The sequence below is a fragment of the Anolis carolinensis genome, chromosome 5, assembly GCF_035594765.1.
Source record: "Anolis carolinensis isolate JA03-04 chromosome 5, rAnoCar3.1.pri, whole genome shotgun sequence".
In the NCBI taxonomy this organism is placed as follows: Eukaryota; Metazoa; Chordata; class Lepidosauria; order Squamata; family Dactyloidae; genus Anolis; species Anolis carolinensis.
Genome location: NC_085845.1, coordinates 13,942,657 through 13,970,345, shown reverse-complemented (window position 1 = coordinate 13,970,345; position 27,689 = coordinate 13,942,657). Strand labels below are relative to the sequence as shown.

General features: G+C 40.2%; 1 protein-coding gene across 1 annotated transcript in view; it reads right to left on the bottom strand.

Annotated features, from left to right (window-relative positions):
- fras1 (Fraser extracellular matrix complex subunit 1) overlaps positions 1 to 27,689 on the bottom strand; it is a 386,797-nt gene that overhangs the window by 27,914 nt on the left and 331,194 nt on the right. The window contains exons 42-58 of the mRNA XM_062981362.1: positions 27,362 to 27,515; positions 25,881 to 26,144; positions 21,668 to 21,856; positions 20,504 to 20,623; positions 19,587 to 19,766; positions 16,479 to 16,603; positions 16,015 to 16,155; positions 14,667 to 14,894; positions 14,202 to 14,315; positions 11,008 to 11,158; positions 9,289 to 9,448; positions 7,851 to 8,013; positions 5,635 to 5,881; positions 4,312 to 4,656; positions 3,247 to 3,407; positions 1,600 to 1,747; positions 452 to 657 (exon numbers count right to left, since the gene is read on the bottom strand). Coding sequence (XP_062837432.1) covers positions 452 to 657; positions 1,600 to 1,747; positions 3,247 to 3,407; positions 4,312 to 4,656; positions 5,635 to 5,881; positions 7,851 to 8,013; positions 9,289 to 9,448; positions 11,008 to 11,158; positions 14,202 to 14,315; positions 14,667 to 14,894; positions 16,015 to 16,155; positions 16,479 to 16,603; positions 19,587 to 19,766; positions 20,504 to 20,623; positions 21,668 to 21,856; positions 25,881 to 26,144; positions 27,362 to 27,515 — 3,096 coding nt within the window. The remainder of the gene's footprint in view (positions 1 to 451; positions 658 to 1,599; positions 1,748 to 3,246; positions 3,408 to 4,311; positions 4,657 to 5,634; positions 5,882 to 7,850; positions 8,014 to 9,288; positions 9,449 to 11,007; positions 11,159 to 14,201; positions 14,316 to 14,666; positions 14,895 to 16,014; positions 16,156 to 16,478; positions 16,604 to 19,586; positions 19,767 to 20,503; positions 20,624 to 21,667; positions 21,857 to 25,880; positions 26,145 to 27,361; positions 27,516 to 27,689) is intronic.

Sequence of the window (27,689 nt, the reverse complement as noted above, 5' to 3'; positions counted from 1 at the left end):
TGACCTCCTTCCCCAATCCAAAATGCTGAACACTTCTAAGCTCAGGTATTTTGGATGAGGGATACTCAACCTGTATATTTTCAGTTATTGTCTAAATGATAATAATGGGGGAACAACTAGATGTTTATCAAGATGAATTCTCTAGCCAAGTTGCCACCATTGAGAGTTTGAGATTTCAAATCTGGTATGATATGCTCATTTCTTGATCAAAAGGAAATATGTTAAGAGACTCAGAGTGAGAAATTAGACCAAAGTTCAGACTGGATGAGCAGAACCAGAACATCAGATATGCACACATGAACATCATGTAACCAATATCCCATAAATGTACATTCTCCTAAATATAACCAGTCAAAGTCCAGAAACTCTGCTCTTCTGGCTGGGGTATTCTGGGAGTTGAATTTAAGGAACCTTCTCAAGCTTGGTTATTTTGCTAAGGATATTCACTCACCTTCTCCCCTCTCAAAAAAGTGACACGAGAGTCTTCAGTGTTCCTCCTTTCCTCAAAGTCCTCCATGACCTTTGCAGTCTGACTCTGAGTATAACATCTTACAGAGGACTCGTAGCTCAAGTCTCCAGTACGGATAACAGGAGCATGCAGGATCCCATCCTTCTCTCTCACAGGATACAAATCTTTACTAAATTTCATATTTGGCACTACAGAAGGCACAAGAAGAAGATCACAAAACACTGTGACACAAATTTTGCAAGCTCATGATGTCCTCATAGTCTGATTCTGAATACATCTTACTTGCAAAGAATTTGCAAATTGATTTTCCATTTTCAAAAATGGAGAATCACGCTTTTGTGCCCGTCTTGCTCTCAGGATTCCCAGTGAATACTGGAGGTGAAACCTAAAGCCAACATCTGCTAACAGCCTCATCCACATGTTGACAGATCTCAGTCTCAGGAATCTTGAGGACAACCAAGATTTCAACAAAAAGACAATTTTCAGCCTCCTTCCCTTTCTTTTTTGTAACATCCCAATTGATGAAAAGATTGAGTCATCTTGAAAGGTTGAACACTTCTTTGAGCCTTGCTGTTTGGATCAAGGTGGATTTGACTGTCTGTTGTAGATACAGGACTGGAATATAGTAACATGACAATTTCCAGCCAGAAAGCTGATATAGTCCACTGGCAAGAATTTGCTTTGGATCTCCTGATCCAATTCAGCTCAGCAGTCCAGCTATTAGGACACAATATAATTGCACCCATCTTAATCTGGCGTTGGCTTTGTTCAGCAGATACTAGAGAACAGCAGTGGGAGCCCAACAATCATCCCTCCTAAGACATTTGGCCATTTGCCTTTCTTGTAGAACAGAGATGCAGCCTCCTTTGTACCCCTTAATCAAATCTGCTGCCCTAAGATGAGATAAAATCTGTGATCATGTCACCCGATTCCACTGCCAGTCCAGTTGGCTCTTGTACAAACAACAGAGAGGATGTGGCAATGTCCTTGTGCCTCAGCAAACCAAGAAAGCCTATCCATGAAAGCATTTCAAATAGTTATTTACTGTCTTGACATCCATTCCAAACTTTCTAGAAAGCCATCAACTGTATTACTAACAGAGTTAAATAGGGATTTGCTAACCCACTTACCATCTTGAAAGGTGTCATTGATAGCCACTACTGCATGGAAAGGCTTGGCTAGTTCAGCTCCTTGTGGTGAGCTCAAGTAGACGACAAATGTCTCTACTCCTTCAATCACTGGGTACTGTGCATCATCCAAGATTGTCAAGGTGCAGTACTGACAAAGAGAAGAGAAATAAAAAAGGCCTACCTTCTTAATATATACACCCCACCAACTACGTGTGTGTGCATGAATAATATGATACTCTAGGGCAGTGGTTCTCAACCTGTGGGTCCCCAGATGTTTTGGCCTTCAACTCTCAGAAATCCTAACAGCTAGTAAACTGGCTGGGATTTCTGGGAGTTGTAGGTCAAAACGCTTGGGGACTCACAGGATGACAACCACTGCTCTACATGGTAAGAGAAAAATCAGTATTTTTGGAGCTTTCCTAGATGCATAAATAGCAACACCATTATCTTTATAGAGATTCAGTTATTTTGGATGAACAGATGGAAGAGATGAAGGCACTTGTCTCATTAGAGGATTCCTGTGCAAGTGTGTCTCCAGTTTTGGTATCTGGATTACAGTGGTTTTTTATTCTTCTTCCTGGATTATACAAAATGAATAATGCTGAGCCAATAAGAACTTTCATCAAGGATTTAGAAAAGGATGAGCGACAACTGAGAATGATACTTCTTCACATTTACAGCTCAAATTCAGATTTTTTGAAGGATTGTAGTCTTCAATATAAAACTCCCCATATTTTGACATCTTCTGGGAAGGGTTTTCTCTCTATCCTACCATCTTCACTGGTTCATCTGGTGGGAAAAGGAGAGGTCCTTCTCAGTGTCTGCTCCCAGGTGCTGGAACTCACTTTCTAGAAAGACTGGGGTAGCTATCCTTTCAGAAGGAGGTAAAATGCTTTTTGTTTCAGCAGACCTTTGATGGTGGGTAGCTCAGGAGATAAAAGGGAAACTTTTCACCATTAAAGCATGGATCTGGATTCTTTTTCTAATCATTTGGGTTTTAAGACATGCACATTATTTTGTGAACATTTTACTTCTTGGAGCCACCTGGAAGGATTATTAATGTTCAAGGAAAATGCACCTTTTTCTTCCAATAGGTCTTCAGAGGTGGAAAATGCTACAGTGAAATTACTCTATATTGAATTGTAAAGTTCAATAAGTGGGATGAAGGTACCTGTCCATCCCTCAACTTCTAGATCCCAACTTAAAGCTGCAGCTGTTTGCTATCAACATTGCAGTTGGCTTGCTGGTGAAGGGAGGTATGGAGGAGCACCCAACTCTGTTCTTGTCTTTGGATACATAAGGATCAGGTGACAAGAAAAAGAGCTGGGGACTTTTTGGTGACTTTAATTTGTGAGGCAACAGTTATGTGGGGATGGCTGAAATTTGATGTTTGGAAGTTAAGCCTTTGTACCAACTGATGAAGGTTTACAGTTTCTCACCTTGCTCCAAGATCTTTTAAGGAAGATCATTACCAAAACTCCACCTTAGATCCAATCTGGCACCCCTACCAAGGGGACTTTGGTGGATACAAAAATGGGCCTTTGGATCACATGCAGGCTGTATGCTGCCTTTACCTCAACACTGCTAGATGCCTAGTTTCACCCTGCAGTTCCAATAATTTGGTAAAAGCAAGAAAAGTAGCAATACCTCTTCAATCCTCCCTGGGCGAAACTCCACTTTCTTGGAGCTTGGTATATAGTCAATCCCTGGTGTAGCTGATGGTGGCTCAGATGTCCGAGTGGCACACCAGACTGAGGTAGGGGTTGAAAGATCAGGACCATGCCTAATAACTGGGATTTCAATGATCCCTGTAAGGAATAACGGACAGATTAATGAAAAATGGCAACAATAAAATCCTTAGAAATAAATACTGTATACAGTACAATGGCCTTATTCCCACAAAATTCTGGTACATATATAAATTCCACCTGAATCACCATTTCTGTTTATTCTTGAGACAAAAAACTGGGATTTTAAAGTCCATCTTTCACTTTCAATTAGAGTGTTGGTCCATGGACTGGTGATGGTCCACAAGACATTGGTTGCTCCACTCTGGTGAGTTTCCAGTGAATAAATGAGCAATTATAACAAATGGACTCAACTACATTAACATTGTCAGGTTCCCCTTGGGAAGCACCATTTTAAACAATATAAACAAAGAACATCTACTCTGGAAAGCAGGAGTAAATAGGTGCTATAATGCAGCCCAGAAACAAAACCCAAATCCCCCAGAACAAAGTCTCAAAAGACCAGATTTGTACATATGCTCCTTCAATTAACTGGACATTACAAGAGCCAAACAGATGGTAGGTGGTGAGAAATGTTGTTTCCTAAAAGTTTAACTGGGATTTTATATGCTCTGCAGATGTGCCTAAAAAAAATAAACATTTTGTCAATAACCAGAGCTTGAAAAAATTACTTTTTGGACCACTAAAGCCCTTGTCTCCAAGTCAGATTGGGACATAAGACAGCTCCCAAAAAAGAGTCAATTAAAAAAGCTTAACAATATATATTTTTAAGAAACAATTAAATATCATGACATTCGGCAGTTAAAAATTAATGGTAGTGCTAGCTGGGTAAGGAGTTGAAATCCCCAAAAACCCAGTATTTCAAAATTGAAGCCTTGGAGTTGATTTCCAAAACTCCCCAATGTTTCCACGCTTTTCTCAAAGGACCATAAAAACACTGCAAAGGTAAAATGTTATATCTCACCTGCATCTTCACTGACGGTAAAAGTAGCTGTTCCTAGGGATACTGTTGAGGCATCGTTGGGCCCGCTGATCATAACTTTGGCTGAAGCAATGCTTCCGATCTGTGCATTTTCAGATGCATCTGCAAGTGCAATTTCAAATTCTTCTTCCTCTTCATACTCACTGTCGTCAATCAACTTCACATCACAGGTGGTCATAGTGACACCTGGCCCAAGTACAATGCGGTTCTTGTTGGACATTGCCCTTGACTTAAAGTCTGAACCAGACTCCAGGGTATGCATGCTGCTGCCTTTAGCGCTCTTGGGGACTGTGTAGCAAATTGCAGACACAATGCTGCTGGAGTCACCTATAATGGAACAACAAAGCAGAGCCAATCAAGGGATATTATCTATTATGCTGGTTGACCAAATCCACCAAGCGCAGGTCTACTGTGCTCAAAAGTATATTTTTATTCCACTTTGTACTGAGGGCTTTAACCCAGGACTGAGACAAGCTACTTTTCGGAATGTAATTCCATAGTCCTCTGACCATGCTGGTCAAGGGATTACGGAAATTATAGTTCAAATATGTAATGTTTCTAAGCCTTGGGCAGACCGTTAAAGCATTGATACATGCCATTACAGTCTGACTTCCATATACAGTAGAGTCTCGCTTATCCAAGCTTCTGGATTATCCAAGCCATTTTTGTAGTCAATGTTTTCAATATGGCGTGATATTTTGGTGCTAAATTCGTAAATACAGTAATTACAACATAACATTACTGCGTATTGAACTACTTTTTCTATCAAATTTGTTGTATAACATGATGTTTTGGTGCTTAATTTGTAAAATCATAACCTAATTTGATGTTTAATAGGCTTTTCTTTCATCCCTCCTTATTATCCAAGATATTCGCTTATCCAAGCTTCTGCCGGCCCATTTAGCTTGGATAAGTGAGACTCTACTGTACATGAATTTAACTTGTGCAAATTTGATTATGTGTGGGTTTGATTAATAAGTTCTTTCTAGGAATCTCTAAGCACTTGAGGGTAGATCTATAGTCAGTTTTAATGGAAGTATAAACAACAGCCTCATTTTGGAGAGGCATCTCATAGGAATGTGTATTAGATGGGTTGGATTAGATGGCCCTTGTGGTCCTTTCCATCTCTAAATGTCAATATGAGGTCCCTCAAAAGGTGGAGGAGGATCCTGATTGTGTTAAAACAGTCACATCCCTTGGATGCTTCTGGGTGACGCTACTGTTGCTGACAATTTTGTGGCCCAGGGCTGTTAGTAGGATGCTTGTGGCTACATTGATTCTTTCCTCTGCTTTAATGCAACCCACCTTTTCTTTCAATGGGAGCAGCCAAGATGCCGGCACTCTCGCTGATATGGTAGACCTTCTTATCAAACTGAAGAGTAGGCTCATCTTCCTCATCATCGATGAAGACTTTGGCCTCAGTGATGCTCCCCAACAAGGCATAGGCTGGCATGCTAAGTTCCACAATGAAGCTCTCTGTGTTCTCAAATACATTGTCATCATTGATAATGATGGTACAGGATTTTGTGTCCTCACGTTCATCAAACTGCACCTGTGTGATGGTATTGAAGGCGAGGATCAGCAGGTTTGTACACTAACAACACACACAGTATAATAAGGGCCTTTTGCAGCCAAGCTTCTCTAGAAATGCCACCTTCTGACCTGAAGGCAACACATCAACAACTCTAGGGCTGTGAGATACTGTTTTGGAATGGTGATTGTGGCCAATGTACTACAGAAGCAAAATCTCTCAACCAAACACACACTCAATACAAACCTAATAATGCCAAAGCTTTTCCACATCTAGCTCAATTTAACCCCTTTTCAGCCTCATTGTGATGCCTGATTCCCTTTCCCAATGTAATAGATCTCCCTGCCCTTGATTTAAGGCAGAGGTCATCAAAAGTTTTAAGCAGAGGGCCGGTTCACGGTCTCTCAGACTGTTGGGAGGCTGGATTAAAGTATAATGTTTAAAAACATGAACAAATTCCTATGCAAATTGCACATATCTTATTTTTAGTGTGAAAATTGAAAGAGCAATGCAATATTTAAAATGAAGAACAATTTTAACCAACATAAACTTACTAGTGTTTCCATGGGAAATGTGGGACTGTTTTTAGCTGATGAGATAGTTAATTAGGATTGTTGTTGTGTGCCTTCATGTCGTTTCAGGCTTAGGTGATCCTAAATCTAAAGTTTAGGGCATGGGCTGTGTAAATGATCTTGGAGGGCTGCATCTGGCCTGTGGGCCTTAATTTAAAAGGTAAAGGTTTTCCCTGACGTTAAGTCCAGTCGTGTCCGACTCTGGGGGTTGGTGCTCAACTCCATTTCTAAGCCAAAGAGCCGGCGTTGTCTGTAGACACCTCCAAGGTCATGTGGCCAGCATGACTGCATGGAGCGCCATTACCTTCCCACCAGAGCAGTACCTATTGATCTACTCACATTTGCATGTTTACGAACTGCTAGCTTGGCAGAAGCTGGAGCTAACAGTGAGCGCTCACTCTGCTCCCCGGATTCGAACCTGTGACCTTTCGGTCTGCAAGTTCAGCAGCTCAGTGCTTTTTTTTTATTATTTTTTTAACTGATTTTATTTATAGTTATAGTGATACAATAAAAGAGGAGAGTCGCATGTGATTACAGAGTAGAATAATACAAAGAGAACAAAGTAAAATAATAACGGACAAACAATAATTGGAGGAAGGAAAAAAAAAAAAAAAAAAGAAGGGAGATGAGGGGAATATATAAAACCCTGATTTCCCTCGACCCTCCCTCCTCTCTCTGGATTCCCTTCCAGATCCCCTGCTCAACATTTTTATTCTTACTTTTCCAAATTCTTTCCCGAACAATTTTCTAAGCTCAGTGCTTTAACACACTGCACCGCCGGAGGCTCAGGCCTTAGTCTGGAGACCCCTTATTTAATGCAAACTACTCAGACACCAGGGACTTTTGCAGAATGACCTAACCGTCTCGTGGTCTGAGAATGAAACCCATGTCACTGAACTCCAGTCATTATGTGTGCCTTTTCAGGTGCAAGGGAAAGAAAACTTTAGTTTCTTAGAGATGGCTGTTATGGATGACCAAATGGCGACCTGTATTTGCTATATGTTCTGTATCTCAAAAACTAGAGCTGATAGGAGAAAACTGGTGCCATTTTTGGAATCAGCAGGTCAATCGTAGCCAGAAACAGGACTAACATTCGAGGCACCAAAATGTGTGTCAGCCAGTGATATCTAAGCTGCCATTCTTAAGCTTCACTTCTTGCCTCAGCATCTTTTCCTGCAGCTGTATGAGGAGAGGTTTTTCCCATGAAGTTTTTGACAAAACAGCAAACCACTCGGTAGGCTTTTCTAACCTATAGAACAGTGGTTCTCAACCTGTGGGTCCACAGATGTTTTGGCCTTGAACTCCCAGAAATCCTAACAGCTGGTAAACTGGCTGGGATTTCTGGGAGTTGTAGGCCAAAACACCTGGGGACCCTCGGGTTGAGAAGCACTGCTATAGAGTATATTTCTTGAACTCACCTGGCCTGCATACTCAACATAGTCCTGGTCTCCTGGCTGAAGACTTGAACTAGAGGTGGCAGTTCCCTGCTCAGTGCGGCACAGAACAATTGCATATTGTTTGAGGTTACCTGTCCTCTTCACGGTGATACTAATGGAGCCAACCTTTTCACTGACATTGTAGCTGGAAAGAGACAGAGACAGAGCATGTATTATAAATGTTTACTTGTTGAACCCTTGTATGTGAGGGCATACATGGGTATGTGTGTGTGTCAAGTCATCTACTGGCAATCCTATCCATTTCATAGGCTGTTTTTAAAGGAAAGGAGTACTCTAGATTGCACATATTGAATTGTGAACTGATTCCATTGGCTTGCCTTGATACATTTGTAGTCGATTATTTCCACGATGAACAAATTTAGATTTAGAACTGCAATTTATATCAATTCAAACAACCTTGATGCATCACTCTTCTTCTCATTTAGTCAAGAAGGTAATCTGTCTTCATTAGATGCAATTCAATTCAGTTAAACTGGCTTAATTCAATTCCAGAAAAGCAAAACACAGTTATAAAATTCAATCTGACAAAAATTAAATAACGGTACTTGTTGGCACTGCAACCTTATGTGAGTTATGTGTGCAAGTCTATATGCATGTTTACGTGTGTTGAAAATAAACTAAAGTTTTCGAGGGTTATCTGAACATAACATCAATTGTAAGAAATAATCTCAGTCAATAACTGCATCTACATTGTAGAATTCTTGCAGTTTGACATCACTTTAATTGCCATGACTCCATGCTGTGGGATTCTGAGTGTTACATTTTTACAAACAAATATGTTGAACTTTGAAAAATAAAGGTAGTGACCATATATCAGCACATGGAGAGTTGTCTCCTAATTTGCTTTGACTTCATGCAGTTCACCTTCTGAGTCCTGTGTCCTTCTAGCATAGGCATGGGCAAACTTTGGCCCTTCAGGTGTTTTGGACTCCAACTCCCACAATTCCTAACAGCCTGCGGCTGTTAGGAATTGTGGTAGTTGGAGTCCAAAACACCTGGAGGGCCAAAGTTTGCCCATGCCTGTTTTAGCAACTTCACATCTATTCCTGCTTTTTGAGAATAGCATAAAGCAAAGCACACTCCGACAGGTTATGCTCCTGATCCAAGTGACTTTCCAATTTTCCTCCTATGTATTTATTGATAATATGTATAGATTACTTTTTTGTATTAAAATAACACCCACAGCCATGTACAAAGAGCTAAAAGAACAATCTGTAAACCATTCCAGCCTCTCACTGGTTGTAAACATTCAAAAACATCCTAACGGCAAGAGCTCAGCCAATGGTGGAAACATCCCAAAAGTGACAGGCAATTTGTTAGGGCTTTTATCACTCTGAAGGGCAATATCATTAATTTAGATTATGTTCAAGGAAGAACACTACTGGGAAGCGCTGTTTACCTCATGTGCTGAAAGCTGATAAGAGACCATTGGATATGGAAGGTATTGTCGGTGACAATGCTGGGTTTGCTGTCCTTTACCAGAAACTGAAAACTGTCTTCTGTCTCTTGCGTTCTCTCCTCATGTAACACATACTGGATTAACCCCAAATTCACATCCTCTGTTGGGAAGATATCATTCAGTTAATTTAATCCATTTTTTGTATCCACTTAAGTCCTAAGCACATGCTCTCCTAGGTTTGGGATTTGGTTTATAATTAAGGCAATACCTTACACAAACAAACAGAATGATGAAACAACCCAATTGAGGTTGCTTGAAAATGATTCCATGAAAGCACAGCCTGTGAGAATGAAGATATGCAAAGTAATCCACAACAATGCAAAAGAACCTAGAATGGCATCTATACTGACAGGGTTTCAACAGGAAAGGAATGACCCAGAAATGATAATATAGTGAAAATATTAACTTAATATGAGGTGACTACAAAAAAAAATCTATATTAAGGACCATTAAAATAGGTTGGAAATAAAATTGCCAATATGGACTGGTTTGTGGCAAAATCTGAGTAGGTAGGTTACTTTTTGGGATTATATACAATGCCCTGTTGGCTAGGAGTATGGATGTTATATCCCAGCCACCTTTGGGTTCTGAACCTGGTTCAGAAATGAACTTTGACCAGGATGAAGCGTATTCTGACTTTTCACCCAGTTCTACTTCAAGTTCCTTCCAATTACAGACCCCAGCTGTGAATAGCTCCGAGGCTTCCTTAACTGGGCGAGATACTGATAACACTACTCCCGTGGAAGAACCAGATGTTTCAAGCTCCCCAGGGAATGTATCCTTTAACAGAAGACAATTTTTCCAGCAACAAAGATCCCAGACACAGCAGCTTCGCAGGAGTCAATGATTGGCATTTAAAGGGGATACTGGATAGCAGATTGCTTTGGGAACATTTGGGGAGTTCGGTTGCCTTCGCTGTTATTAGATCTAACTTCTATAAAAGTGTCTTGCACTGTGAACTTCTTGTGGTGTCAACGTAGCGACTTCATCGTTTCCAGTTCCTTGATTTTCTCCAAGCCGAGTTTCCTGTTTCCTGGCGGCCAAGCCGAGCCGTGACTCCCGTTGTTAATCCGGAGTGAATTCACGTCCTTGCCTTGTTCCTGAATCCAGATTGCTTTTACCCTCATCGTTTTGCCTACCTTGTAATCCAAGACTTTCCAGTGACTTTGGACTTTGTTATTTACTCCTGCTTCCTTGTTGCTTTCCCCGCTCAAGAACTTTTCAACAGTTTTGAGCGTGTTTCGGTTTCTGGACTTTGGACAATAATATTGGACATATCTCTTCAACGCTTTGGACTAATTCATACCATTCCTTAAAGGACTATTGCTTACTCATCTCTTCCACTTATTCTTTCCTGAATTTATTATTGTTTTAATAAAGATATTATATGATTATTGGTCTCTGTCTGGTCCAGTGTTCAAGCTGCCTTGGGGTGTTACAATGGAAGTGGTGCAGTCCTCAAAGTGTATTTCTGAAAACCTCTGCTTTGTTGTCATGATGACAGGGAAGAAAATATAGGAGAAATAAATGAAGCAAATCCTAATGAAGCACAGTGTTATCAAGTCCATCCCATGTTAATCTCCAACAACAGCAAAGGAACGTACCTAAGTAACATAGTATGGTACAAAAAATGGACAAGTTTGTTGTTCAGCTGCCTACCTTGGGTGAATGTAACCACTGGTACTCCTGGCTTCAACTTCTTTTCCACATAGCCGTGTTTTGGTTTCATGATTATCTCATAGACCAAATGTTTGTCATCTGTGTCAGGATCCATAGTCAACAACTCCTTCTTAGTGATCAGATTTTTCGGCTAGAGTAAAGATATGAAAGAGTGATTACTCTGGTGCAGATACTTTATGGATGTAAAAGCATTGTCACACTGGGGTGACAATGGAATTCTGGGGTTTGTAGTTAGTGTGGGGTTTGCAATGGCTATGAATCTGAAATGTCCCTCTCTCAACTGTAAATTGAAAGATTCCATAGGATGTTGACTTGACAGTAAAAGTGGAATAATAGCACTATAACAATGTAGTGTGACAAAGACCTGAGATTTTGGCTGGGTCTACACTGCCATATAATCCAGTTTCTGAATCCAGATTATCTGATTTGAATTGGATTTTTTTGTGTGTCAGGAGCAACGTGAGAAACTGCAAGTCACTTCTGGTATGAGACAATTGGCCATTTGCAAGGATGTTGCCCAGGGGATTCCCGGATGTCTGATGTTTTACCATTCTTGTGGGAGTCTTCTTTCATATCCCCGCATGAAGGTAGAGCTGACAGAAGGAGCTCATCTGCCCTTTCTCTGGGTTGGATTCGAACTGGCAACCTTCAGGTCAGCAACCCAACCTTTCAAGTCAACAGTCCTGTTCCATATTTGAACTGGATTATTTGAGTCTACGCTGCCACACTGCCACATAATCCAGTTCAAAGCAGATAATCCAGATTCATAAATTAAATTATATGGCAGTGTAGAAGGGGTCTGAAAGTTTAAGCCTAGTAGCACAGCTACCTCTGATATATTGCTTTGTTGATGGAACCTACCAAACCCTCGAGCATGGTTTCTAGTTGGTCTTTGTTACATAGCCATCTTGTCCAATCATTGGAAAGACAGTGGGATAGAAATGAATTAAATAGTAAATACAGTAGAGTCTCACTTATCCAACATAAATGGGCCAGCAGAACATTGGATAAGCAAATATGTTGGATAATAAGGAGGGATTAAGGAAAAGCCTATTACATATCAAATTAGGTTATGATTTTACAAATGAAGAACCAAAACATCATGTTATACAACAAATTTGACAAAAAGTAGTTCAATACGCAGTAATGCTATGTAGTAATTACTGTATTTACAAATTTAGCACCAAAATATCACGATGTATTGAAAACATTGACTACAAAAATGCATTGGATAATCCAGAACATTGGATAAGCAAGTGTTGGATAAGTGAGTCTCTACTGTACATACATAAATAAGTCTGACAAAGGTATGCCTTGGGTTTTAGAATGAACTTTAATGTAACTATCCAAACTGCTGAATCTATTATCTGGTGCAGATTCAGCATCTTGGATAACCTGTTCCAACTAAAGTCCTGAGCTAAACCACTGCTTCATTGACACAGAAGCCACCAATTGTCACTGTCCAAAAGTGAACTTGATAAATGCATAGGTTTGAAAAGTTCGTTTTCTGGACTAAAACTTTGAGTCTAATTTTTGGTGTACAATTCCCATACCGATTGGGCGATTCTGGGAATCACAGTACAAAAAAGTAACTCTTGCAAGCGCTTAGTAAATGTCCCAAAGGTCATTTATATCCATGAGTAACTCTTGCATGCTCTTAGTAAATTTCCCAAAGGTCATTTATACTCATGCGTTTCAAAAGACCAACCATGTTCATGGGTCTGTGTATGCATCTTTATCAACACCTGTTCACAGATTACAGCTCTGCATGAAAATCTGGTTTCATTTCTGTACTTTTCCACTGGCGAGGGAAGGATGATTTGATTAATTGCAGCAATTAATCAACGAATGCATCTCATTTCAGGAATGCAAATGCCAATATCAGCAGTATAAGACATAAGAATACGCTGGTCTATAGAGCAAGAAAGGGAGGGAGTAATGCTATCAGAGACCACAGAGATACACTTAAAGATCGATGGCTTAGCTCAGCCACAGCTGCCACTGTAACAAGCATCAGAGGTCTACTCCATCCATCATCCTGCCTGGAACCACTATGCTTTTTGTTGAGCACAGTCTAGCTTCAGGTCCAGCATTCTCCAGTTATTACCACACTGCAAGGTTTATAAATGTTATGCCTCAGGAGACCTGGTGAACCAGGTGTGTTATGCACCAAAGCTACTGGGAAAGTATTTACAGATATCATGAAGACATGACCTGCTCCACCACCAGAAGCATGAATCCCATGAATATTGACTCAGGTCTATAATTTAAAAGGATCAGAGATGTTGTGGTGAATTTTAAAGTGCAACAGGACAGTTTGCTATAAAAGATATTGGCAATTTTGGCACGTCTGGGGTCCGACGTTACCTGCCTGGGATCTGCTACAAAATGGAACAGATATAATAGTAGAAGGAATCAAATGCCTCCCTTTAGTATACCTCATGTCCCATGTAACAGAAATGGGTAACTTTGAGCCTCCAAGTGTTGGTTGCAACTGGTAACATTCCTCATTATTGAACCATGTAGCTGGAACCGATGGATATTGAAGTCTATCAACATTTGGAGGCCTGTACGATGCTTATCCCTACCATATGACCACTCCTACAAGTATCATCAAAAGCTGATATGATGTAGTTGTGTGAACAGAACAAATCCCCACTCACCCATGGAAATCCACTGAGTGATAGGTGTCTCAGCCTCAGAGAAAAACTGAACAAAGTTTATGGGGAAACCAGCAATAGGTTCACTTTAAAGTCACCATGACCTGGAAATGACTTGAAGATACACAACAAGCAGTTTCAGAGCAGATGGCAAATCTGCTCAGTGCTGCCAAGTGACTTAATTACTACTTGGTAGGTGACTGGAAGAAGATCTCTTCAATTCTCCTGCTAGATATGATTTGCCTTCCACTAATTTCATTGTTTCTTCTTCATTCATAATTTGCTCTTTAGCCAGTAATTTCTTTCTACTTTTAGTGGACATCACAAATAAGAATGAAGTGTGCTATCGAAGGCTTTCATGGCTGGGATCACAGGGTTGTTGTATGTTTTCCGGGCTGTATGGCCATGTTTCAGAAGTATTCTCTCCTGATGTTTCGCCCACATCTATGGCAGGCATCCTCAGAGGTTGTGAGATCAAGAATGAAGTGACGAAGACAAACTGCCAAAGCCCACCTTGCCATCCATGTACTCCAGCCATTGGAGTCCCAGGTTTGTGACAATTCTTGGAGTCCCATCATCCACAGGAAGAATTTCCACTCTGAACCACTGGGGTGCAGCAGTCACAATCTGAAAAAAGAAATGAAGCATTTATTTCCACACCTTATACTATCACATTTGTGTAATAATAATTTAGGGACAACACTAAAGCTTTGGCATACTTTCCTTTTTAGAAAGATCTATCTTAATAGATGTGTGAACAGATTTGGCCTTGGGTTGTGACAAGGTCTTGTACCTATCCCCCATTCCATGTGTTGTTCTATAGGAAAGTAACCATCTGAAACTGGGGAAATGCCTGTAGGCGAGTGAAGGTCTGCCACCAAGACCCTTCATAGGGAAGCATTAAATCATAAACTTCTACTGAAAGTAAAGGCTAGTATGGGAGTGCGATCTATAGGCTACCACTGCGTCTCCATTTACCTCTTTACCATCTTCTTCCACAACAAAAAAGGGATTTGTTCCATCAGACACAGTGAAGGTAAAACGATCCTCTAAGGAATTGCTTCCATCATGACTATAACTGATTAGGTTCTGGTAGATATCCTCCATTGTGAAGGCATTAATTTGGCGATAACGGTGCCCATCGGTGGTACGTTCAATCAGACCATGGCGAGGAGGTTGCACAATGGTGAAGGTGAGAGATCTGGCCTGTGATCAGAAGGGAACATGTGAAGAAAACAAGAGAATTCAGGATAGAATGAGACATAACTCAAATTTCTGAAAACCTCAAGAGCAGCTTGAAAGGGAAGTTACACCCCAGTTTAAGGTTCTCCCCATGATCTCATAGTACCTTAACTTCCTTCATGTTTACAAGTTTCACTCAGTGCACTTTGCCCAGTTCATTTTATGATTTTATTGCTGTGTTTTAACATGTGTCTTACAATGTTTGTGATTTTGCTTTATGCCTTTTAATTTTATTTGTGTGTTTTTTGTATTTGATACCATTGTATGCTTGTTTTATATATGTAAGCCACCCCGAGTCCCTCTAGGGAGATGGTGGGGGGTATAAAAATAAAATTATTATTATTATTATTATTATTATTATTATTATTATTATTATTATTATTACTTCTCTCATTACATTCTGTAGGCACGGAATGAACTCTGTTGGGTCTACCCTTCTTCGATCTCTGTTCTTTACTTCTTCAGAAACCGAAAACAATGTGAAATCTCAGAATATAATGACAATTATTTCTTTTTTGATTCGCTGTAGGCAGAAGTTTGACCCATGCTTATCTGCAGCCCGCATCAGATCAGATGTGTTTTATCACATCCCAAATTGGCCAATAGCACTCTTGAAGCTTTCAGGAAGCACTATGGAGTATTTCACTGCATTTTCTTTCTTAGACCCATATAGGGCTTTTTCAAAACAAGACGTGATTAGAGGCTTAGATCACTGCCTTAGATCATGGGAGAAGAAAGAGGCCCACCTGGAAGCATTAGACACATTGGGTAGTATCACGGGGGCCTCTTCTTTGGCACTACATTGAAATTCCACCCTGTGATTTCATCATGACTGAAGCACTGTATATTTTTCTTTCATGAGTCATCTTGTTTTGGATGGTTTTGCTCCTCCTTTGCTATTATCATGTGAAGAAGGCAGAGGAAGATAAAAGCCAGACTGAACAAGGGCTTCAGAGTGATGATCAGCCCCACGTTTGGCATTGTTTGCCTGAAGAATTCAGACTCATACAGAGAAAAAATATTTGTCAACCCCACTGTAGCACTTCACACATACACAACACAGAAATGCCTCTTTTTCTTTTACCTCTGTGTCAGCATCTGTGGCTTTAATCTCAAATTCAGTGATGGTTTTCCTCACTCCTTCTTGAACTCTCATCCCAGGGCTCAGCACCACAGGTAAGGAGTCATCGATCGAGTTAATGGTGATGTCAAAATTCTGACTCACCTGTGTTGGGAAAGGAATACAATCAGCTGTCCATATTTGCAGGAATTAGAGGCACAGGAATCTCATAAAAGTGTAAACATTAATAAAAATACTTTCTAAAACTTGAGTATCTTTAGCTCCTCCAGTGTACCTCTGTGGCTGACTTCAACTATATAGTTGCACTGGAGGACCTAGAGATTCGTAGAAGAGATCATATTAATTCAACCTAAACAATCAAATTGGCAAAAGTCAAACCCACGACGGTGAAAGACCAACGGTGGAGGAAAAATTAAAACAAAACAAATGTCAAAGCAGTTGTTAAAAACATAGTGAAGTTCGTTCACCTCATGTGTGCCATCAGAAACAGAGAAGGTGAATGCATCAGAGTGTTTCTCAGCTTCACTGGTGTGGATGTAATGAATGCTGCGGGAGACCAGGTCTGCCTGTCTGAAAGAGCTTATCCTTCTGCCTAGAGAAAAAAAAAACAGCAAAGAAAGAAAACAGTTGACATACTCAGAAACCTTCTTTTCAAAAAATGGTATCAGTCTGGTCTGTGTCACTCAAAACTCGGCTGAGAGAAAGATGTCACCAGCAACTAGCCAGCTATCAGGGATGGCCACGTTGGCCATATATTAGTGACATAGCCAAGTTGACTTGCTGGCTAACACCTGGCCAGGCCTAGGTATGCTGTGGTAGGAAACCCACAGCTTGGTTGACTTGTGATGGATCATGGCACCTACCCCAGAAAGACCTAAACCTTGAAGCAGAGGCATAAAGCTCCTGGTAAATGCGCATAGTTTGCTCTTGTGTCCTTTCTTGAAGAAAGCAGCTAAGGAGGAGATTTATTCCTGAGCCAAAGGTGGGCTTTGAGGGTATGTGAATGAGGAACATAAATTGGTGATAATAATCTATTCCCAGATTCTGAGACTTGAGAAGGACCCAAGAAAGATAGGAATGAAGCTGTAGGTGGCATAAAAAACCATAATCCTCACAAAGGATTATGAGAAAGATGCACCCTGATAAAAAAATGATGTATGACAGCTTAAGGCTACATTTATTTATTATTTATTTACAGTATTTATATTCCGCCCTTCTCACCCCAAAGGGGACTCACATTATATACATATAGGGCAAACACTCAATGCCCATATACACATAGAACCGAGACAGACACAGAGGCAATTTAACCTTCTTCTGAGGGGATGTTTGATTCTGGCCACAGGGGGGAGCAGCTGCTTCATCATCCACTCTGACCGCACTTCCTCATTCCAATGTTGTAAATTAGTTAAATTTGCCTCCCCACTTTTTATAAGTGGTACCTTATCTCCTACTTGATAGATGCAACTATCTTTCAGGTTGCTAGGTCAGCAACGAGCAGGGGCTATTTTTATTTTTAATTGACGGGTGCTCACTCTGCCATGGGCTGGCCTCGAACTCATAACCTCATGGTCAGAGTGATTTATTGCAGTAGGCTGCTCACCAGCCTGCGCCACAGCTCGGCCCCTTGTGGTACATGTCCTTGTGGGATTTTTTTTTTTTTTACTTTTTGCAGTTAAGTCCTCTCTGCTATATTCTATTATAATTCTCTTTATTTTGGGGAGGGGTCTCATGGCACTATCCCCCAAAGCTCTCCCCTCCAAAAACTCCTTTAGATTTGGATGTTTTTTAGTTCTGCCAATCTCAATTTTCCTATAGCACAAAGATGCCTCACTCTCTTATTTTTCAGTGCTCCTGTTTTGGTTCTATTAAAAGGAATGTTTCCTTGCAGCAGAAGCCTATGCACATTTATTTCCTAGTAACTCCCACTGAGTTCAATTTGTCTCACTCATAGGGGAATGTACTTAAGATGGTGACAACAGCCAATTCTTCTCCAGCATTTCTTTGAGGAGCCTCAGGGGGCCTTCCAGTCAGCCTCCGATTCAGACCATTGTTCAGCTGACACTTGCTTTTACATGATCTTAAAGCACCATGTATTAGGGATTGTATTCCCAGGCCTCTCTTTGGTCTGCAGGCTCATTGTCCTGCACCTGACTGATCCGTGTGGACCTCCCTTTCTGTCACTTTCTCCATTCCCGGCTCATTTATTTTCTGCTACTGAAGTCAATAATGGAGAAAAATGGCTGGAGAAGCCAAGTGTGTACAGTCAAGGGTCAGGGGAATGGTTCAAGGCTTCTGAAAATGTGCTTCTTTCACTGCTAGTTACCTGCTACACTCAGCTTCCACTGGAGCAGACATAAAAGCAATGCCAATCATACCCAGTCTATCCTGACCTGCAACCATTTATCAAACAGCAGGCATTTAAAACACGCATTCTGGCAACTATTTCAGTACTTTTACCAACTGTAGAAATAATTTTAAATGTATACAGTTGGTCTTTCATACCCATGGAGTCTGTATCCAAGGATTTAACCATTCGTGGATTGAAATTATTTTGAAAAATAAAAAGCAAGCTTTAATTTTTGCTATCTTCTATATATATAAAAGAGTGATGGTATCCCGGCGACCAACAAAACAACAAAACTATAGGCCCCCCAACCTCAAAATTTGACAACACAACCAATCATCCACGCCTCTAGGTTGATAAAACAAAAAGAAAAGAAAAACAAATTCCTAATTAAAGGGAGAGGAATAATTGTTTTTTATCTAATTGCTGCCAGTTACAAGGCTAAGCTCCGCCCACTTGGTCTCCTAGCAACCTACTCAGCCCAGGGGACAGGCAGAGTTAGGCCTCAGGCCTCTTCCACACTGGCTATAAGATACAGATTATCAGATTTTAACTGGATTATATGGCAGTGTAGACTCAAGGCCCTTCCTCAAAACATATAAATACTATACAATACTACACAGGGACATAGAGCCCCTCTACCCTCACCACTTTCACAGTACACAAACAACCAAATGCATACTAAACATAAAGACAACCATACAACAGACCTTCAATACCACCACTACCTCAACAAGTTCTCACCAATGCCACCAGACAACGCCACAGCAACGCGTGGCCGGGCACAGCTAGTTTTATATAAAGGACAGAATTTCTGTATATAACAGGACTTCAGAATTGTAATTAATTAATGCAGTGACACCACTTTGACTGCCATGATTCAATGCTATGGAATCCTGGGAGTTGTAGTCTGGTAAGGCACCAGCACTACTTGGCATTGAAGTTTAAAGACTTATAAAATGACATTTCCCCTAATAATATTGCATGGAGCCATGCCAGTTAAAGTGGGGTGAAGCTGCATTAATTCTATAATGGATATTTGGAAAAATCTGTTAACAAAACTTAGTCAAGTGAATTTCTTTTGCACCCCTGCACCAGCACAGAAACAGATGGCAATGGATTAAAATTTAGTGTGTTTGCATGCTCCAGAAGTGTACAACAAACTGCTTAATGTCCCCTTGAGTTTCATCCTTTACTTTTCTTCCCTAAAAAGCAAACGTTTGCAAACCTGGGGATGCCGTGTGCTCCAGGTGTCCCAGCTGGGGCTGTTTGGTGATCCTGTACATCAGATCACTTGGCTCACTGTCTTGATCCGTGGCTGACAGCTCAAGAGTGGTGATCTTCTTGACTGAGTTTTCATCCAGGGTCAGTCCAGTGTTGACAGTGACAGATGGAGGGAGCCGATCCTCTAGGGAGCATCACAGATTAAAAAGGGATGAGACAAGCAACTTGCTTTCACCTCTCTTTACTCTCTTTCCTACACATAATCTAAGCACTGCTATCTCTCACCTGATCAAAGAAGTCTGAGCCAATTAAATCAAAAATTATTTTCTGTGTCCCACTTAGCTTGGAGGCATGACTGATGGTGACAAGAGACAGACGCTTCTCTACAGCTGCCTCAATACTGTGCAACATCATGAGATTTGAGAGGCCCCCATACTATATATCTTTCCTCATTTGGTAAAGACATTTCTATTTTAGTAAACTTTTTGGCTGCTAAATGTTGTTTTTGTTTAAATATTGTCTTCCCAGTAGTCTCTATCTTAATTTTTTTCCCCCCCTAGTTCTTATCTTTTTAAGCTTTTTTTGTCTCAGGAGTGACTTGAGAAACTGCAAGTCGCTTCTGGTGTGAGAGGATTGGCTGTTTGCAAGAACGTTGCCCAGGAGATGCCCGGATGTTTTGATGTTTTCACCATCCTTGTGGGAGGCTTGTCTCATGTCCCCACATGGAGTTGATAGAGGGAGCTCATCCGTGTTCTCTCTGGATTCGAACCAACAACCTTCAGGTCAGCAACCCAACCTTCAAGTCATCAGTCCTGCCAGCACAAGGGTTTAACCTACTGCACCACCAGGGGTTCCTATCTTTTTAAGCTGCATAGGTTTGAATATTGTACTAAAATTTGCATTGTATAGTGCTTGCCTTACCTATTATGCTGATTTGAAATGCCTGGTCCACCATTTTGTTTCCTTCTGCATCTGACAGATCAAAAATGAAAGCAACTGTTCCACCACGTTCCCCCTTTTGATGGCTGAACTCAATCAGTCCTGAAATGCAAGGCAGAAAGGAAAGTTGAAATACACTAATTGAAGAATCAACCTCTGAAGATGCCAGCCACAGATGCAGGCAAAATGTCAGGAGGGAAGGCTGCTGGAACATGGCCATACAGCCCGAAAAACTCACAGCAACCCAGTGATTCTAGTCATGAAAGCCTTCAACAAAACAATACATAATTTACCTTGATTACTAGACATTCTGAAGTCTACAAGCAAGGTCTCATTGAGAAGGAAGACCCATCTTCAAACTATCAGTGAAAGTGTTGTCAAAGGCTTTCATGGCCGGAATCACAGGGTTGTTGTGTGTTTTCCGGGCTGTATGGCCATGTTCCAGAAGCATTCTCTCCTGACGTTTCATCCACATCTATGGCAGGCATCCTCAGAAGTTGTGAGGTATATAATGCTTTTGGAACATGGCCATATAGCCCGAAAAACACCCAACAACCCTATCAGTGAAAGTTCACAGAATTGAATGCTTCTTCATACAAAAATAATCATCCACGTATGGATAAGAACAACAGGATATAAACATTCTTTATGTTATTTATCTAAAATATTTATAGCTCTTTCCACATCTGGAAATGACCTCATAATAATTTATGCATCATTAAAAATGAGTGGATAATTTCTAGCTGTCTAGCTGAACAACCTTTAAACTTGTACAGCACAAAAAGGCAAAGCAGAGAAAGAGGGGGGAAAGAAAACAAAAAAGCAGAAACTCTGTTGGAACTGGTTTCTCAGTAAGCTGACAACAGCCCCATTTGCTTCCTTTTGTCCAAAAGCAGAATCTGGGAATGTAAAAATCTGGTTTGCTGTAAGTTTTCCAGTCTGCATGGCCATGTTCCAGAAGCATTCTCTCCTAACGTTTCACCCCCATCCATGAAAAACTCACAGCAACCCAGTGATTCCAACCATGAAAGCCTTCGACAACACAATGTAAGAATCATCCGAGCACACTTGTGTGACTCAATCCAGCTCCAGAATGGAAATTAAGTATCAATATTCTGTTTTGCCTGTCATAATACATTTGCCTACCTTTATTTACATCAGCCTGTGAGAAACTTTTGACTGGCCCCTTGGCAGAGATTTGAACCTGGGAATCCCTTTTATGCATGTGCAGAACACCAAGAATGGGATCCTTTTTCATGATGTATCTGATCGTCAAGTCATCGGAGTCAGAATCTGTGGCTTTCAGGTGCTGGTCCGTAATGACAGCTACAGAGCCTAAATAGTAAAAGGGGGCGAAATGACAGTCATAAGCCTACTCCATCTTTTTGCTGAACTGTCCTCAGAAAAATGGGGACAGTGACACAAAACCGTGTTATTTATCCAAAACAGACAAATAAAGAAAGATCAAATAATTCAAAAGTTCAAATAAATAAAGATACAATTTTTATATGGCAAGACGTGCCATTTGGATGAAGAGCTTCCATAAGAAGGATGGATTTTGTAAGTACGGTACTTGTAAGCATTTCTTAGAAACTTACTGACTGCTTACTTACTTACTGACTAAGATTCATTGCCTGTTGCTCCTGTGTCTCTTTTCCTCCACTTCCTTAATAGAAATTTACACTGAAACAAATGAAATTTGTCATACATTGAACCCACTCATTGGTTCATCTCGCTTTTTCTGTCCCAATAAAATTTTCTTCTTGGGGCTGTCTAGGGTCTCCTCGCTTCACTCTCCAACATCTTTTTTGTTGGTGATGCTGGAGATTTGGGCTTTCTGAATGAATGGTATTTGCCTTGCCACTGAACTAAGTCCCTTTCATTTTAATCTGTAAGGAGCCATATACATTGATTAAAGGACAATCATAGGAGTTGAATGGAACACAGAACTCACACTGCTTTTGCTGAGAACATATAATTTTCCTATTCGGAATTGCTCTCATATCTTACATTATGGACAAAATTAAGGAGAAGGAGAAATTTGGAACTAACAAAATAAGTTAAAAGAACAGATCGTGGAAGAAATGTGTTGTAGCAGGATATAGCAGAGTGGACAAGCTCTGGAGATCCAGAGATGAATGTTCTACCTCTAGACACTGGAAACCTATTATCAGTGTCATTCTCCCATAGTTAAGGGGCAAAGCTAGATATTGTGTGTGTAGGTGTGTGTACATGTGTCTTGTTTTGAAATCCCAATGAAGGATCATCAGAAGGGGGTCTGGGCTCACAAAAGTAGACTGTGGGAGATAGACACACGGGTTGTGTGTTTCTTAGATCTGGATTATCAACTCCAATGGATTTGGAGATTTTGCAAATGGAACATAAGGAGTATGCGACCACCACACCCCACTGCACATTTGCTATCCATGAAATATCTTTTTTAAAAAAGATAAGGTGCAACTGAACCAGGAAAAAAATCCTATTTTGGCACAACAATAGCCCAAATCCCCAAATGAGCATGATCAGTTCAATGCTGTCTAAAGCAGTGGTTTTCAACTTTTGGGTCTCCAGGTGATTTGGCCTACAACTCCCAGAAATCCCAGCCACTTTACCAACTGTTAGGATTTCTGGGAGCTGAAGGCCAAAACATCTGGGGACCCACAGGTTGAGAACCACTGCTCTAGAGGAGACTGAGAGCTATACCCCCAAAGAGTAATGTTACTGGGTTCTGTCCCAAAATTAGACAGCAGACTTAAAACTGGATGAAGAATTATTTCTTCTTCCTTGCATCACTGAGAATTGTAGTTTAATGATACAAAACTAGGAAGGATATCTAAGAATTCTCAGTATCTTCTCAAGTGATTATTCCTATATAAAAATACTAGCTGTGCCCAGCCACGCGTTGCTGTGGCAAAGTGGTGGTGGTATTGGTTAAAAATTGTTGTGGAATTTTTATTTGATGTTATTTGTATTTTTTAATTAATTTTATTGTAACTTATCTTTTTTATTTATTATATTTTATTATTTTATTGTATTATTGTTAGTTATTTTGTGTTATTATAGTATTTTATTGTATTAATTTTTAGTGTTTTTAATTATTTTTAGTGTTTTTTATTATTATTATTGTATTATTTGTATTTATTTTATTTTTATTCTTTCATTATTATTTGTGTTTTTATTATTTTATTTTATTATTTGTATGTATTATATTTTATTATTTGATTATATTATTTTTATTTATGTTTTTTAAAATTGTATTATTTTATTTTGTTTTTTATTTGTTTTTTGTATTTATTTTATTATTTTTTGTTTCTCTTTGTATTGAGTTGCTCTGAGTTCTGTGGTCTGCCTGGTCATGTTCCAAATGTATTCTCTCATGATGTTTCGCCTGCATGTATGGCAGGCATCCTCAGAGGTTGTGAAATGTGTTGTAACGAAAGCAAGTGGGGTTTATATATCTGTGGAATGACCAGGGTGGAAGAAAGAACTGTTGTCTGCTTTAGGCAAGTGTGAATGTTGGAATTGGCACTGAATAGCCTTGTAGCTTGAAAGCCTGGATGGTTCCTGCCTGCCTGGAATGAACAAAATGTGGCTCCCAGTATTAAAAAAAAATCTGTGAAATCAGGACAGTTAACTAAAAAACAGCACTGAGCAATCAGGGAATTCCAGACATGATGCACTGAGGGCCAGCTAACATCTCCCAACAAAGGATTCCTCTCTGAAGCAGGAAGCAGCCAGGCCTTGAAGGTGCAAGGGCATTCAATGGCAATCAAGGTGGGGAAGTGGAACATTCACAGTCGCCTGAGACAGATCAGAGTTGTCCCATCCTGAATATCATTGGTGAGATACAAATAAACATTCCACTTGTTTGTTTTCAAACAGATCTCCTAATCTCTGAGGATGCCTGGCATAGACATGGATGGCCGTTTGGCAGCAGAGAGGGTCGTGAGGGAATGGGAGGTTTAAGAGGCTTTTCCTGAATCCCTTCTTATTATCCAACATATTCAGTTATCCAATGTTCTGCCAGGGTGTTTATGTTGGATAAGTGGGACTCTACTGTATATCTTATATTATCTGCTTAGAACTGGATTATATGAGGCTCCTTCTACAGAGCTGAATAAAATGCACACTGAAGTGGATTATATGGCAGTGTGGACTCAAGATAATCCAGTTCAAAGCAGATAATATAAGATTATAAATGGGTTATATAGCTGTGTGGAAGGGCCTTGAGTCTACATTGCCATATAATCCAGTGCAAATTAGATAATCTGTATTTTATAGGCAGTGGGGAAGAGAGAGTGAGGCCTGAGTAGGTTGCTAGGCGACCAAGTGGGCGGGGCTTAGTCTTCTAACTGGCAGCAATTGGCTAAAGACAATTATTCCTCTCCCTCTAATTAGGACTTTATTTTTCTTTTCTTTTTGTTGTCGGAACGTAGGGGCAAGGACGGTGGATTGTGCTGCCTAATTTCTAGGTTCTGGGGCTTGTACTTTTGTTGTTTAGTGGCAGGGGAGGACACCATTTGTCTTTTATATATATAGACTAGCTGTGCCCGGCCACGCGTTGCTGTGGCGAAGCATGGTGGTATGGGAAATAAAGTATTGAGGAACTGGTGGTAGTTATAGGTAAAGGGTAAAGGTTTTCTCCTGACATTAAGTCCAGTTGTGTCCGACTGCACACTGAAGTGGATTATATGGCAGTGTGGAGTCAAGATAATTCAGTTCAAAGCAGATAATATAAGATTATAAATGGGTTATATAGCTGGGTGGAAGGGCCTTGAGTCTACACTGCCATATAATCCAGTGCAAATTAGATAATCTGTGGAAGAAGCCTAAGTGAGGCCTAAGTCTGCCTGTCCCCTAACTGAACCCCGGCTGTCCCTTGGCTGAGTTGGTTGCTAGGAGACCCAAGTGGGCAGAGATTAGCCCTCTAAACTGGTAGCAATTAGATAAAAACAATTATTGCTCTCCCTCTAATTAGGACTTTATTTTTCTTTTTGTTGTATCAACCTAGAGGCGTGGATGATGGGTTGTGTTGTCAAATTTCAAGGTTGGGGGGGCCTGTAGTTTTGTTGTTTTGTGGGTTGCCGTGATGCCATCACTCTTTTATATATATAGATGGGGTAGCAATCACTGCAAAAGTTATATAAAGCTGTCACAGGCTTGTAATCTAGAGATACTTGGAATGAAACTTTGCAATCAGGAAATTTGGATGGTGGGACATGACATGACTGTGTTACCTTCTTTAAAGATGGTTTGCTCCAAACCTGCACTTTTTATCTCAGCTTATCTTACTATAAGGCACACACACACACACACACACACACACACAATGGTTAGCATCAAGTTATTCACTGTGTACCAGCAGGAAGTTGCAGGCCCCTGTTCACAACCAATCTGAGTGTTTTTGTCTTTGGCAATGCCGCGGCAAACTCCATTTTCCCAGTTTGTGTGTAAAGCCCATCAGAAAGTGAAAATCCAAACTCATCCGAATGAACTCTGGAACTATCTGGTGTGTAAACCATCAGTTCTTCCAAGACATTCTGATAGGTGAAGGTTGAACCCTCAGAGAGAATTTCTCCATTTTCCAAGGGATCCAAGAAAGACTGTCTCTTGCGGAGATAACCTAAAAAACAAGGAGAATACTGTGAGTTAGATCCTGATAGGCTGCTTATTTACCTTTCCCACCATTCTCCTTCCACCAGGAAACACCTAATTAATTTTTGGAACATTACCTTAAGACAGTGGTTCTCAACCTGTGGGTAACCAGGTGTTTTGGTCTACAACTCCCAGAAATCCCAGCCAGTTTACCAGATGTCAGGATTTCTGGGAGTTGAAAGCCAAAAACATTTGGGAACCTACAAGCTGAGAACCACTGCCTTAAGATGAGGGAAGACACACCAGTTTGTGCAGCATTTTTGAAGAATTAGTACAGGTTGAGTAATCCTTATTTGAAATGCTTGCAACAAGAATCTCTTTATTTGCATATGAATCATACATGCATATACAGTAGAGTCTCACTTATCCAACATAAACAGGCCGGCACAATGCTGGATAAGCGAAAATGTTGGATAATAAGGAGGGATTAAGGAAAAGACTATGAAACATCAAATTAGGTTATGAGTTTACAAATTAAACACCAAAACATCGTGTTATACAACAAATTTGACAGAAGTAGTAGTTCAATATGCAGTAATGCTATGTAGTAATTACTGTAATTACGAATTTAGCACAAAAATATCATGATATATTGAAAACATTGACTACAAAAATGCGTTGGATAATCCAGAACGTTGGATAAGTGAGACTCTACTATAATTACTGTATTTATAAATTTAGCACCAAAACATCGCAATATATTGAAAACATTGTCTTAAAAATTGGCTACTAACAAATTGACTACAAATAAAGATAGAATTGCATAAAACTTACAGTAGCAACATTGTCGGAAATTAAATCCATAAAAAGTTCAATCCTTGCTGCTTAAAGAAACAGCTGTGGATCGGGGCAGGAGGCAAACTGTGTTGGATAATCCAGAACGTTGGATAAGCGAATGTTGAATAAGTGAGACTCTACTGTATATATATTTATAGAGATATTTCAGAGACAGAACTGAAGTCTATGTTTCATATACACTTCTTATACATAGAGGCAGAAGGTAATATCATACAAGTATCTTCAATAATTTTTTGTGCATGAAACAAAGTGTGTGTACACTGAACATCAGAAAGCAAAAGTATCACTAGCTCAGCATTCATGGGGTCAATATTTAGACAAAGGATGTTCAGTTTATAGCCACCATCACTACTAACCAGTGGCAGTCTAAAAGACCACAGAGCTTACCATGACTGGGTTTCTTGGTTATTAAGAAGATCAGCTGGCTGTCAGGAGTGTCCAAGTCCTTCACCCTCAAGGAGGAATTTCTAATCACTGTCCCTTTGCTCTCCTGGACTTTGATGGGCTCCAACTGCATTTCAGGGGGCTCATCATTCAAGCGCTACAATAAAAGAAAGGAAACTATGAGAAAAAAATTCTGCAGCTGACCAGAATGTACAAAAAAAGAGGAGGTAGCAATGAGAGCCATATTATCACATTCAAAATTAACTCTATGGTAACCACTGGAAGAAGTTCTTCATTTCAATACAGTTCACTATTATCCAGTTAAGTTCAT